Source organism: Phasianus colchicus, chromosome 1 (assembly GCF_987193195.1).
Source record: "Phasianus colchicus chromosome 1, bPhaCol1.hap1.1, whole genome shotgun sequence".
In the NCBI taxonomy this organism is placed as follows: Eukaryota; Metazoa; Chordata; class Aves; order Galliformes; family Phasianidae; genus Phasianus; species Phasianus colchicus.
In genome coordinates, this window is record NC_143436.1 from 89,385,034 (window position 1) to 89,399,487 (window position 14,454).

Genomic DNA, 14,454 nt, shown 5'->3' on the forward strand with positions numbered 1-14,454 from the left:
TAACAGATGAGTAGGTAGTTATACATTTTCTGGTTAAAAAGAGGGATTTTCTGACTTTTCTATAGCAAAATATGAAAAAAATACAGTGGGAACAGCAGGAGAGTAGTGAGTTTCACTCAGTGAAGTGTGAGCACTTTGAGCACTTCTGTGCTACCATTTAGGCAAGGGTATATCTGAGAGCTGAGTTAGCTAGTGTGCTGGTTTCATTTTCGTAAACTGTTTGTCACTAGTTGATCAGGTAGGAAAAATTAAGAAAAGATGCATCCTTGTTGGTAGTGATGGTTGAAATAAACCTCTACCTACTGCCCTGCCAGAATCTTCTCCAGAATGCCAGAGTCTTGCATTGGTGCCTCTGGCATTTGTTGGTTTCTATAAGTATGATGGTCATTTGTGCTTAAGGGTTTGTTGTGAACATATGACTGTTTTTGCATGGCAGGTCACAGTAATGAAAGGCAGTAGTAGGAATAAGGATCATTCGACAGAAGGAGAAGGAACTGGGAAACGACCAAAAAGAAAGTGTCTTCAGTGGCATCCCCTGCTTGCCAAGAAACTCCTTGACTTTTCTGAAGAGGAGGAGGAAGAAGAGGAGGAGGAAGATATTGATAAGGTAGACTTCATTGGATACTTGGACTGTAGAAGGTGAACGATGGGTCAGATTCACCTCAGCAGTGTTTTTATTTTATTTCTTGCTGTTCTCTTTCCAAGCTAACCCAGTCAATTGAAAAGATAAATAAGGTGATACCATGCACATAATGCTATCCTGAGAAGTAGCAAATAACAAGAAAATGTGGATTGTCAATCATGATTTGAAAATCTTTGACAAACCCCTGTTTTGTAGAGTTAGTTTAGTAGTTTTAATCAAGTTACTTTAATCGCATGTTGCACATCTTGGTCTTTGTTGCTTAAGGTTGTTCTTATGATGTATTTTTAATTGTTTATTTTAGACATAGTGTTAGCCAGTGCTCAATACCTGCCTCCAGTGACTTTGAGGACATACCAAGCTGTAATACTCTTATTTTTCTTAAAATCTGAAAGATTGAAGGAAAAAGAAGGAAAGTCTGACAAAAATTTATGCTATCTTTGTGTAAGAAATTCAATGTCTCTTCTGGAATATTGTGAGCACAAGTGGAACAATCTCCCTGTTCTGACACTTGATACTTCGGTGTTGTTTAATGATATTAGATGTAACCTTCTTTCATAAGGACCCCCACTGTGTCACCTCACAGATATACACTTAGAGTCAACCTCTATAATGAGAAGCGGGTATGGGAGCTGTTGGTTTTGGAGACACGGTATTTCCATCGTGTGGATAACGTTCATATTGGCATCTCCTTGATGCCCTGCTAAGACAAGAGGGAGAGATCAGTGCTGAGGAGGCATACTGGAAAGGACGAGCGGTCCTTGAAAGGATAAGGAGCAACTAGAAGGGGCAGTGCTCTCTATTGACCTCATGGGTCACCTTCCACTATATAGTATAAAATAGCAATGTTGTGGTTAGGTAGGTTGTGACTTTCTGTCCAGTAATAACTAAATTAAGTTATAACTAGCTTTATGTGGTGTGGCTGTTGCGTGAATAGTGTGCTGGTCTCTGAGCTGAGTGAGTGCATTTTGGTAGTGGATTCTGTTGAGAATTGCCCTCTGGCAATGACTGGGCTGCAATGCAGTGGTTGTAGTGCAGTACAGCCCACAAGCTGGAAAATGAACATCAGGATCTGGGGAAGAAACTGGTACCTGTGTGCTCTTGTTCCTGTGCACTTTGTCATTGTGAACACGTGTTATCACTGAAGAACAAGGCAGCTCAGTTCACTTAGCAACAAAAGACAAAGATGGTATCTAGTATGTAGGAAACGGGTGTAGGGAGGATTATCCTCCTTTTATCCCCTTTAAGGTGGTTGTTTGAGAATAGTCCTCAACTTAGAAATCTGCTCCATTTGCAAATCAGTGCTTAAGTCTTGAATGAACTTTGGGCCTTTGGGCAAAGTCTGATATGGAATTCTTGATCTTCTAGCTGGAATGAGTAGCCTTTAGAGACATGCATACAAGTCTATATGCGTCTTCCTCGTTCAGACAGAGCATAAACTCAGTCTCTGAAAAGCATGAATAACCATGTTTACATCCCTTTCCTTTGGTTCTATTAGGTGCCGCTCCTTGGTGCTGATGGTTTAGAGCAGGATGCTGATGAAACTGAAGATGACGAGTCCTCAGAGCAACGAGCTCGCCGACCAATGAATGCATTTCTCTTGTTCTGTAAACGCCATCGCTCTCTGGTGCGGAAAGAACACCCTCGCCTCGATAACCGTGGCGCAACCAAGATCTTGGCAGATTGGTGGGCTGTTCTAGATCCAAAAGAGAAGCAGAAATACACTGACATGGCCAAGGAGGTAGGTTCTACATGAATGAATGATGGAAAGGGAGCTTATTACGTGGTTATCTGTCTTATGTTTCTTAGTATATTAAAAACTTTTGGTGGGGTCTTTCTCTTTTTTGAACTCCTTAGCTTACCCAGAGGGATTACGGTACCCAGAACCAAGTTGTTCTTGCTTTGATTCTCCTGGTCTTGCAGACCAGAAAGGAAGTAAATAAGTCTGTGTATGCAAACTAGTATGGCTCTAGTAATCATTTAACAAAGCATGTGCCTTTTGTGGTAGATAAAACCTGATAATCCCAGTAGTGCTGACATTAACATGATAGATTGTGGCTTTTGAAAACACTAAATTATAGAGTTCTTGTCAATTGACTGTAATGATACTTACATCATGCTGCGCACTTGCTGTCAATATAATAGCTTGACCAAGCCAAAAGTGTAGTGAACAAATTCAGTCACTTTTTCTTTTAAAATTAGTTTAACTGCTGAGTACTTCCTAGTTCAAGTATTCTCCCTATATATTGATAGTAGAGTGTGCAAGTTACTTTTGCTAATAATATTGCTCTGAAAGAGATTGCAGTAGTAATTGATATGTGTGACGTAGATTTTGTGTAACCACTGAATTCAGTCTTAGAAGAAACAACAGAGGGCCAGTGAGTAGGAAGAACTTCTCTCATTTGCTGAGTATTGTTAGGATACCTCAGGAAGTACAAATAGCTGTGAAACAGTTGGGGAAAGCATAGCCTGTGTCTTCCATGTCACCTGAACTTGACTACTACTGTTAACACATTTATGTAAGATCTGGACATTCAGTAGTTTGTGTGAACATGGAAAGGCCCGCAGGAACAGCCAAGTGTTCTGCAGAAGAGTCCTTTTTAAAGCATAAAACAGGGTATGACATGGTGTTTAAAAACTTGAGTCTCAGCTTTGCCCAACCATTCCTGATGTGTTCTGCATTCCCACTTACAGATTAGTGATGCTTCTTGAAATGTGTGGAAAAAGGGCAATTAGGAGACTTGGTACAGATACAGAGAGAGGAAAAATGAAAATGAAGAAAGTAGGGTTTTTTTGGGAGAGACAAACCTGATGTGACTATTTATTTAGCCTTTTGTCTTGCTGAAGGAAACTCATTCATTAAGAAGGAAAATAATTGCAGAACTTCTGTATGAAGTGACACATCTGAAGCTATTAATCATACTGTTGAAAAAATCATTGTTTCTATAGTAATTTATTTATTTCCTCTGGCTCTGAACAAATTGCATGTTCAACGTCAAAGAGAAACAATAAATCTTTAGTAGTTCAGATCATTACCACTAGTACCAAGAATGTGTAGAACAGAGACAATGTATAATGTCTATTCCTTAAATAGTTGTGTTACAACAATAATTAGAAGCTATATTGTGCCACTGAAAGTATCTTTGCAAACAAACCTGTGTGTGGATCGCTTGTTTGACGCTCATTCTTATAGTTAAGTTTACTGCTGAGACTGTTTGAAAGATGCTATCAATTCTAGAAAGAGCCATGTATTGATATTTTGTTTTTTCCTAACGAGAGCATATTTAAAAGTCAACAAGTTGAGTGCCTTTGGAATGACTTCAAAGTACTGTTGTAATTTTCTTTTTAAGGACATACATATACTGACAAGACACATTTAAGTAAAATAAGCTCATTCACTGTATTTTAAACCTCTGTGAGCTTATATATGTATATACGTGTGTGTATATATATATATGAATTGCAATGGTTACAATTTCTGATGGATTATAAACTTGAAAATGGTTTTATTACTTGAAGCCAGAGTTTGTAAAGCCAGTTAAATCAGGTCTAGCAACTAGTAAGCAACTTTGTTTATCACTCGTGTAGTACCAGCAACTGATACTATCTCAGCAGTATGCAAATCAAAGTATAGCTGCCTTGGCACAGGAGAAGACAAATGCCTGGTTTTCCCTGCTGCAGCCTGATAAGCTCACCAATGAGCTCACTAGCTAACCCAACAGCCTTCAGGAATGAAGAACAGTGTAGTATTTTGGGGGATTTTTTGTTTGTTTGTTTATCTCTAGATGTTCGTCGATCTCTAGCATGATTTTTACTTATTTATCTTTTCATAGAAAGTTGGTGCAATTTAAACATATATTTAACATTTAGAATATGGTAACTGCTGCCCAGAGGCGTTGCTTGAATCCGCCCTGTGAGCTTCTGAAGAAGCAAACTTTTTATTTGGTGATGATAGCAACTCAGGGAAGTTACATTTAAGTGCAACAGCCTTTCTGACCTCGGCTCTGAAGTGGCATCTGTCCCACCACATAATGCATCCTTCTCCAAGCTTTCACAAAGAAGAATGGTGCATCATACCAAGCTCACAAACATATCCTTTTTAAAAAAATTATTATTATTCTACCTGAGATTTCAGGACATGACCCTACAGGGCAGTCCTGAAGGCACTGGTGTGCCTCTTTGCCTGGGAACAAATGTGATGTCTTTACTTTCCAGAATAAGGAAATTTCTTTTTCTTTTTCTATTTTTTTTTTTCTTAAAGTGACTTTAGAGACTTCCTTAGGCCACTGTGTTAAATTGGTTTACTGCACAGTTGGTTGAATGGAGGAAAAGAGTAAGCTCTCCTACTGCCTTAGGCTGTTTCTTGTTCCTGTGTAGCTCATTTAAGTTATCTTCTCATGACCTGCCAAGCAGAATCTATCACTTCTTTTTAGGTCTTGGTCTAATAGTCACGACAATCAATACTGAAAGTCTGCCAGAGGTTTGGACCAGGCCCCTGTAAGCCTTTTATAAAACTGCTTCTTGGTTCTTGTTTAACTTTTACATTTATTTATTTTCCTTTTATCACAAGTGTTGAAATTCTGAAAGTAGCCACTGAGTTGTCCTCCCTGAAGTGACTGCTGAATGGGGTTTGAAGAATGCTGTTAACATTAACTTTTTGGCTTTGCAGAGGCAAAAATCCATTAATACACTATGCCACTTGTATTGCCCTTGTTGGAAACTGATTAAAAGCTTATTGCTGCTTCGTCTTAAAAATGGTGTGAATTATGGTCCTCATTTGATGGGCAGCCTGTCGAATTAATCAGTAGAATAATTCAATTATTTAGAGCAGCAATGCTGATACAAAGAGCTTACGTACTTCATCGCTAGAGGTTCTGTGCTTTTAACTCAGCAGGCTGGAAACATGATTCATGAGTGGGCTGGAGCTTTAACAATGGAAGGCAAAGCTTTCTTTGTGCATTTCCTTTCCACCTCTTTCCTTATCCCCTCCCCTTCCCTTCCCTGGTGAGGCTATTTTTGTGGTCTGCATTCACTGGTGAAATGAACTCCCAAACCAAAGTGAGGAAAAGGGAAAAGGGGTGAGGTGAGAGGTGCCTCGGACCTTCATCTGCAGATTTAGTATATCTTCCCTGTTCAGAAAATACAGGGTATATGTGGGTCAGCAGCCCCTGCAGATTTTTATTATTTATAGCCATTTCTATAAATACAGGACTTGACACAGTGGGTTCACACAGTGCCGTGCTGCTTGTAAATTGGATCATTTTTATCCTTGCTACAGTCTGGAGTTAGAGAGTGCCAGCTGACAGTGTAAGATGGAAGTGAAAGTAAGACAGATGCACGTGTGGCAGGGAGGCTGCCACAAGGCACAGCGCTGTGTGTTGAGCTGGGAAAGTATGGCAGTGACTCTGCTAGAGGACAGGGTTTTGAGTCTCTTTCTGTTTTAATACCAGAGGGAGTTTTTTCCCCTCAGTGTGAGTTCCTGTGCATGTATGTGTGTGAAACATAGGTGCTTTTCTGTGGTAGAATTGGGATCGCAGACTACTGGGTAGGTGGGAGCATGTGTCATCACAGAAGCAGCTCTTTGCAGCTGCCCTGGCATATAGCCAAGGAACTCACTTGGTTGCTCGTAGCCATCAAGACCAGACCTACCTAATAATGGCTTGGAAGAATTCAGCCCCTTCTCCCTGCAGTGAGCCCTGGTTCATGCTTGGCAGCATGCCTCCCACAGCAGCAAGTGCTCCAAGTCACTATCACTTGTTAGGCAAACATTTGCAGCTGGAATGTTTGGCATGTTCCTCTGATTCGTCTGTTTTCTACCTTGCAGGTCAGCAAATTTGAAATACTGAAGTGTGCTCACCTTACTGCTGTTAATATTTAATTTTTTAAAAAAATTTTCTTTCCTGGGCAGCAAGATAGTTGGGAAATGTGTTCTCTCTCAAACACGGAAGTGTTTGAGAATAGAATAGATCCCCATCCTACTCAATATTACCTCCCCCAGCCAAACCCTGTAGGATTCAGGTCTTACTTCCCTGTGTGTAGTCTTGCTTAGGTTGTTTTGCTGCCTCATACCCAGAAGACAGCAAACTACTAAGATACGTGGTCAAGGCCAAAGGAAATTTTAAATGGTCCTACTTCATTTTATTGCAGTCACACAGGATTGTTTTGGAGAGAGGGCTGGGGTGACTTATCAGAAGCTACTGAAAAAGAGAAAATACTGGTAGCAGTTTATTTTCAAATGAACGTGCTTGGCTTGGAACAGAATTTACTTTGAATATTTTAAAATATCAACCCATTAGAGAACAAGTGTGAAGGGACATTACACTGCATTTATTGCCAAGTGAATGTTTTCATTTCAATCAAACTACAAAATAAACAGTTTGTACCTGAAAAAAAATTCAGAAAGCTATCTTCTCTCTCAAAGATGATCTCTCTCTCTCTCTCTCTCCCTCTCAGACAGTGAGCATACAAACCCCAGGGAGCTGTTTGCAGGATCAGAACTTAGGCCTGATGTGCATAATAAACCCTCAGGAAAGGAAAGGGAAAAGTGACTTTTTTTAAAAATATGGCTTTGCTTATCTTCTTGTTAGACTATGTTGGTGGTTGGACTCTTAAGCACATGGTTAAAAAATGAAGGCATTTGAGGATTATTTATTGAATCCTCTTACAGGCAGCGCACTCTGCTGCCCTGTAGATAATGTCACGATCAGTAATTTTTTCTTTTCTTTACTTTTCTAGTACAAGGATGCATTTATGAAGGCAAATCCAGGGTACAAGTGGTGCCCCACAACAAACAAACCTGTGAAAACCCAGACATCCACTGTTACAAGCAGGAAGAAGCTGTGGGCCTTCCCTTCAGACTCTGCAAAAGATATACCAAGCCCGAGGAAAGTGACAAAAAGTGAAGAAATGCCTCAGCTTAACTTTGGGATGGCAGGTGAGACTTCTGTCTTGGGAGGTTTCTCATAGGTGAACATCCTTATTTTGTTTGAGGACTTGACATTGAGATTGAACTGCAAGAGCTACAAATATGTTTCATGTCCCCAAATTAGGTTGCTAAGACTGTATTTAAACTTCTGCACAACAACTTTGTACCGTTTTCTATAGCTTATGTTTGTTTGTTTGTTTTTAGAGTCAAGTCCAGATATATATGACATCTTTTAAGGTGTAGTCATTTGGAGTCCAGATGTGATTAATTCTTTAGTTCAGGATTGTCTGCTGTTAAAACTAGAGATTTTCTACTTCTTGTGGATGGCTTGTTCCTGAGGAACTAAGTTGTCTGTATTTAAAACAAGAAAAGTATGATTTCATTTTACTTAAAAAATAAAAAAGTATAACCAAAAGTCAGTACAGTTGGAGAGCTTGTACTGGTGAAGAACAGATAATCTTTTACTTATATCCACAACTAGCAGAAACTGTTGCAGTCGTGACCTTTAAATATAGATATATTAATGTTCTTAACTATTGGCAGCTTAAGAACTGAGTGAAAAATTATTCCCTCACACACACACCTTTCCTCTTTAAAGTTTCTCATTTTATAAATGTCGATCCACTACAGACTTTTCTGTATCCTACCTAGTTTATGATGATTGTGTGACAGGATTTTTCTGCTTAGTGACATCATGTGCTAGAAAAGGGAAAATGATTTTGTGGAACAAGTAGGGAAAAAAAGCGATAAAAAGGCTTTTATACTTTTTTTGCCAGTTTAGTGGTATGAAATTTCCTGTAATGAAATTCCTCCTGGCTACAACAAATCTGTGAAATGTAATTCAGAATACTTTTTCATGGCACATAGTTACATGTGAGAGATCAGTTCTGAAACCTGCAAGCCTCCTCATCCCATTCTGCTTTGGCTAGCAGAGGAGCATGATTTATTCTCATTACAGGTTCATTGTCTTAACGTCTTAACTGGAAGAACAAGCAGTAGCTCTTGGTCTGTCCAGCTGCAGTCCCTCACCTGATAGGAGAGATCTTTAATCAACATCTGACAGAGAACTTAAGAATTAATTAGAAAGTAATCCATTTAATCTATGGAGACATTCAGTTCTGAAGAAGGCCCTATTTTGTTTTAATGTGATTTTTTTTTTTTTTTTTTTTTTAATTCCTTCACTTCAAACTGAGTAAGCGAGTATAGTGATTCACAGGGGTCTTGCTCCAGTCCCCATGCCAATGAAGTCTGGCTATTTCATGAGAATAGCAGTAGTCCATGAATTAATGACTGTTTCTGACAGAGATGTAGCAGCATCTAAATCACAACAGGTCTGTCACGCCAGATGGATTATGAGTGTCATAGTAACTATGTTTTGTGTTCTTTCCTCAAGTTCATTTGATAGCTTAGTTCAAATCTGACTGCTGAGTCTAGGACATCCTCTTTTAAAATCCAGGCTGTGTACTGGCTGATTAACTAAAATGTAGCTGAATGACCATAGAAATACCTTTGTTTCTGAAATGCTGCTGACTTGACTGTTTTGTGTCTTCAAGGCAGATACTTTCATTAGGACAAGGATTATATGATAATCCACAGTCATTCCAGGAAACCTGCTTTACTTGTTTGTAACTGTAAATCCTTTTTTGATTTATTTTTGCTTGTTATGTTTTCCAAAATTAAATGAAATATGTCCCCCTGCTGGCCGTCTCTCCTCTTACCTGCGATGTAACAGCATCACTGGACTTCTGATCTGTAGCATCACTAGTGGTGTCCTTGCTTGTCCAGCCTGTGAGTTGCATTGGAGCATGCTTTTGTCATGGCATGCCTCTCTTGTGTTCTGTTTGAGGGTGTAAGGCAAAGACAGCTGTTGTTCTCAAGTGAAGGTGTCCATTACAGCACCTAGTCTCACAACTACAGAGCTAAAGTGGGCAACATCTTTCCTGGCGGAAAGTGGAGAATTTCCAATGCTTTTACATTTCTGTCTCAGAAGAAGACACTCCCTAGAATAGCCCATGTCATGATAGAGATGCAAATTTTATTCTTTAGAAAGAAGCTTAATTCTGAACTCAGGTGAAAGTTAATTGAAACTCTTACTTGATGATCTTTGCACTTAGCTCTTTCTCAGTTCTTTCTTTTTCTCAGATTGAAAAATTGTGATGTTGAACAAGCCAGCCTTCTAAGTTTCTAACCAGACTAATACAAAGAAAACATATAATTTCCATACAGTGAGATGGTGTAAGCTTAATCACTGCTGAAAGCTGTTGAGGAAGCCACAAATCACTTCCTATTCTGCAAGTCAGATGTGTATGCTATTTTCTCGTAACTGTTGATTTAACTGTAAAGTACTTTAAAGTAGCACTTAGAATTCTTCCTCTTTCATGCTAGTAGTTTCTTAGTGCCATAAGAGAAACATTGTGCTGAGAAGGCACTATAAGCACATGGCACTGTTTGTGTGTATACATTTTTGTCTTCCTTTATGTGAAGTTATTTTGTAATTTAAAACCTTAGTGGAAGGATTTTTGTCTTTATCAAGATCAGACAGTTAAACACTAGCCCTTTGCTCCAGCTGCAGCATAAATATTCAAGTTGCTTGAGCACAAAATTAAATGTTCACTTTATGCTAAGCTGTCATTTTTTTTTTCCTCATAATTTTTAGTTTTAAATAAACACTTTAAGTATTTGCTTACTTGAAGGAAGTGGGGGAAAAAAAGATCTATCCTTGTCCTGTTGTTAGACTACTTATTCGAATAGTAGAAATCTGAGACCACATACTCAGCAAAGAAGATATTTAAGAAGTAGGGGAAGAATTTTAGAGCTGTACACTAGTTCTTCAGTTGGTAAAAACTGAGGAGGAAGACCTAAGGCAACTAGGAAGAAACTCAAGTGAGTGGCTATGGATGGTCAGTGTGATGTGGGCATAAGGCAATGCTGTACTGCAGTGTGTCAGGCAAAGCATTTTCAGGAACAGTAGAGAAAAACTAATGCTGTTGAACAGACCACAGGTTAGAGCTCATCTGACATGGTTGCTCTGCCGATCATACATGCACAAGAAGGTCTGACTCCATCTGGAGTAACTGAAGGGGAGAGCTGCAGGAATCACAGGGACTGTGGAAGATGAACGTTTGATGTCATCAAACGATCTTGATTTCTTTAGGCTAGTAAAGCTAGTAGAGGATGAACAGGGGTCACTCCTGTAAATACAACAGGGGAAAACATCATTTAAAGAAAACAGTGATCTCAGCTTGAAGGTGTGAGCAACAGAAAAAAAGAAGTGTATCTTTGCTTTCCTCTGAATGGATTTAAGCTGAAAACTGGAAGATAGCTCTAAATGCTTAAGATTTGACTTCTACACTGTCTTTTCAATGGGAATAAACAAAGTAGAAAGCAACCAGCCAGCCCCTAAATGTGAAATATGGAGATCAGTAAGATCGTATGGAAATCTGGAGATTTCTTTCAGGCTTTCTTTCCAAACTACCTGTCTGTCGAGTCATTGTCTTTCAAGATGTGTGTTCAGTTTTGAATTGTTCTGATTCCCTCTTGTTTGAAGCACAGAACTTTACTTGATCAAGTAAATTCATGGTAAATGGTTCTATATTGAAGGATCAATTGTGGTTGAGTATTTGCCGACTCTTCCTATTTTTTGTCTCCATTTGTTCAGCTACTTAGTACTAGTTCTATCCATCTTATAGTGCCTTATCTCTTTGCAGAGTCTTAATATCATTTGTGCTTTTTAAAGATTATTGTAAAGTAAGATGCTAAAAAACAAACACACATTACTTCTACTTGTTCATTACAGAAAAAGAAAAAATTATTTCCAATTGTTAAAGCTAGATACTATTCAGACTGTATTCTTAAGATAATGACCACTCTTCTATTCTTGAGATTGTAGATGAACTTGGTTTATTCATGTGGCTTTTCTCTGCACTGGTTTACTGCTGTTTTAAGAGAGCATCATTAACGAATCTTATCCTGTGATTGTCAATGTGAGATGCTGTCTTAGGGAAAAGCTTTGGCAACGCCTATAATATTGAATTAACAGTACCAGCAAGTGTACTTCTGAACTGGAACTTGACCATCTGCAGTGATAAACCAGTAGGAGGTTTGTGACACAGTTTTGGCCCATGTCAGTTGACTTTCCAAAAAACACATAGGCATGGTTAACAAGTTGGAATGGGCCACAGGAATCATCTTCCCCATGGATGTTTTGGATGCAAACATTCTGTTAGAGGCTAACAATTTTCAAACACACAGAAGAGGGGAGCTGTGCCAGTTGGCCTTCGTTCCAGAGAATGGTCCTGGGCATATACAATTTATTGTTGTAGAGTGAGGTTTTTGTATAGGCTAGTTAAAGGAAATTGGAAGACGTGATTACATGCTTCAGGGAGACCTGAGTATCATTTGGTACCGATGTTTGCAGAAATACAGCAAGGATAATGATTTTTCTTTCTCTCACACTGTAGCTGCTGTATGAGCCATTTGGACCGTGGACTTTGTCCTTCCCTCTGTATGGCTCTTTGTTAAATTGTGACCCTGAATTGCTTCCAAGGCACTTTCCCAAAATCAGACAATTAGTCTTCATAATGATGAAGAGCAAACACTGTTTGGAGTGGAAAAGCTACTCCATGAGTAGTGTTGTACCAGTGTTTTCACTTTTTGTTCCTGTTTTTTTTCAGAACTTGTGAGGTACAGGGAGGCTGGAGGCTAGAAACTGTCAGAACCAAATACTTGGAGAAATAACATTTATCTTCATTCTATTTTCCTCAGTTAAATGTTGTATTGGTTGGGCAACAAGTAGGCAGGCAGCCTGCCTGGCCAGTGCCAGTGCTGTACTGGCACAGAGGATTGAGAGTGCTTCATGCTTCGAAGTCGTCAGGCTGACACTTTTCACCACTAAACGCAGTTCTAAATTAAAGTAAAAAGAAAATTGGAATTTTGCTTCAGAGCTTTATCATGTCATTCAGTTCTATCCCTTTGCTTCTTCACTATCTAAGGTAGGGAGCCATTCCCTTGGTAGGGGCATCCATTGAGTTATAAACAAGTGTGATATTAGAGTTTCTTTGTGTGTATTTGTGTATGAGATCATTACACTTGCTGTTTTAAAGATATTCATCTCTGTAGTGCATAAAACCTTTGGCGGTAAAATTTGTAAATCCACGCAATGGGGTGTTAAGCACACAAATCCAATTAAATCCTTCAAACAGCTTTGAAAGCCTTTCCCAGAGGGTACAGAAATGGTTATTTGTGATTCTCTTGAACTGCCTTTTATGGCAGCTTGCTTAGAGTGTCTGTGACAAGTAGTCTTCTGGGGGTTTAGCGCTGCAAATGGTTCTTTAAACAAGCAAATGAATAAACGTGTAAGACTTGGTTTTATTCTTTAACAGATCCTACACAAATGGGAGGCCTGAGTATGCTGCTTTTAGCTGGGGAACATGCCCTGACTGCACAAGAGGTAAGAATCTCTCTTCTTTACCTTACCAGAAGTCCTCAGTTTAAAAACAGCTCTAAAGGGAAATATTCATCAAGTGGGAGGCAGAACTTAAGATACTTCATGGGTAACCTCAGGTGGAACTGAAATGTGAGTCCACTGATGTAGGTCTTGTTCTCCAATCAGTCCTAGGTTTGATACCAGTTTGGTACTCACTCCATGGACTGATGAATACATGATCCAACCAGGCAAGACTGCCCAATGAGAGAATCTTATCACAGATGGAAAAGATGAGAGAGAAAGTGACTGTAAACAGACAAATGATTTGCAAGCTCTTTTGGTCAAGGAACTCATGTGCTTATGTTCTTGCATAATACAAGAACACAGCTTGGCACAAATAGCAGAATAAATATTTAGTCATTTCCATATAGTCATTATATATGCATTCTGAAACCATGCAAGTGCTAACAAGTAATCAAAGTATTGCAGTCTATTCCTATTGACTCTTTGTGTCTAAAGGGAAGTTAGCAGTTTATTTGCCATTGCAAACATTTTATTTTTATAGAAGACTGCAGTAAATAAGTGTTTCCTGCATATCTCCAGGAGGGCAGAGAGCTCTGGTCTTTCTTTACACTGATTGTTATTCATGACTTTCTTTATGGGACGGTTTTGAAAACTGTTCATAAAGTACCTGATATATTGTGTAAAATAGGTAGTTATTTTCGTTTATTTCCTTTTGATTCAGTCTGTCTGTGATGGCTAGATATGGAGCAAATACTTTGTAGGCTTGTGTTATCCCAAATGCAGTAAAATTCCCCAAAATGCTTAGACTTGGTTAACTGAACAGCACTTCTGGCTTGTCATCTGTGGGATAGAGAAAAGAGGATTCATGAGATGTTCACCTCTGCACACCTTGACAGCCTACAACTGTATTTCCATGTTTATGCTTGAATAGTTTCACACTTAAACAGTATTTAGGAGGTTGGCAGAATAAGCTGGGAGGCGGCATGACTAGCTAAAAAAGAAAAGCTCAAGAATTCATTGTAGAAGTGGTAAGATTCTTCCCTCTTGAATGGGGAGACTTCAGCTGGATTTTGTTGACATGAGGGAGAGAGAATTCTTTGTCCTAAGGTAACTGTTGAAGTATCCCCCAGTAAAAAGGTTCAGCTGTTGCTTAACTGTGTGGAAAATATAGATGCTGTTTTTATATAAGACAATAAGCATATGCAATATCTAAAACTCCGACACTTGCATTGAAAAAGGAAAAAAAAAGTCATTTTTTAAAAGAACATTCTAAATGAAATCATGTTGTCTTCATTTCTATTAAAATGTGCGTGTCCGTTTTAAAAAAAAAGTGTAAGTTTGTTCAGGACTTCAGAAAAGATGAGGAAAAGAATACTTAGGTAATAACTCTTCTAATTCCAAGTAAATTGATTCAACACCCACTGATATATATATTTTTTT

General features: G+C 38.8%; 1 protein-coding gene across 15 annotated transcripts in view; it reads left to right on the forward strand.

The window, feature by feature from the left end:
- Positions 1-14,454, forward strand: part of BBX (BBX high mobility group box domain containing) — a 141,535-nt gene that overhangs the window by 73,092 nt on the left and 53,989 nt on the right. For 12 of the 15 annotated variants that reach the window (XM_031613214.2, XM_031613216.2, XM_031613218.2 and 9 more), the window contains 4 exons: positions 437-607; positions 2,139-2,381; positions 7,376-7,574; positions 12,947-13,014. In XM_031613214.2, coding sequence (XP_031469074.2) covers positions 446-607; positions 2,139-2,381; positions 7,376-7,574; positions 12,947-13,014 — 672 coding nt within the window. In that variant the 5' untranslated portion in view covers positions 437-445. The remainder of the gene's footprint in view (positions 1-436; positions 608-2,138; positions 2,382-7,375; positions 7,575-12,946; positions 13,015-14,454) is intronic. The other 3 variants (XM_031613226.2, XM_090151940.1, XM_090151937.1) reach the window with 1 other exon arrangement.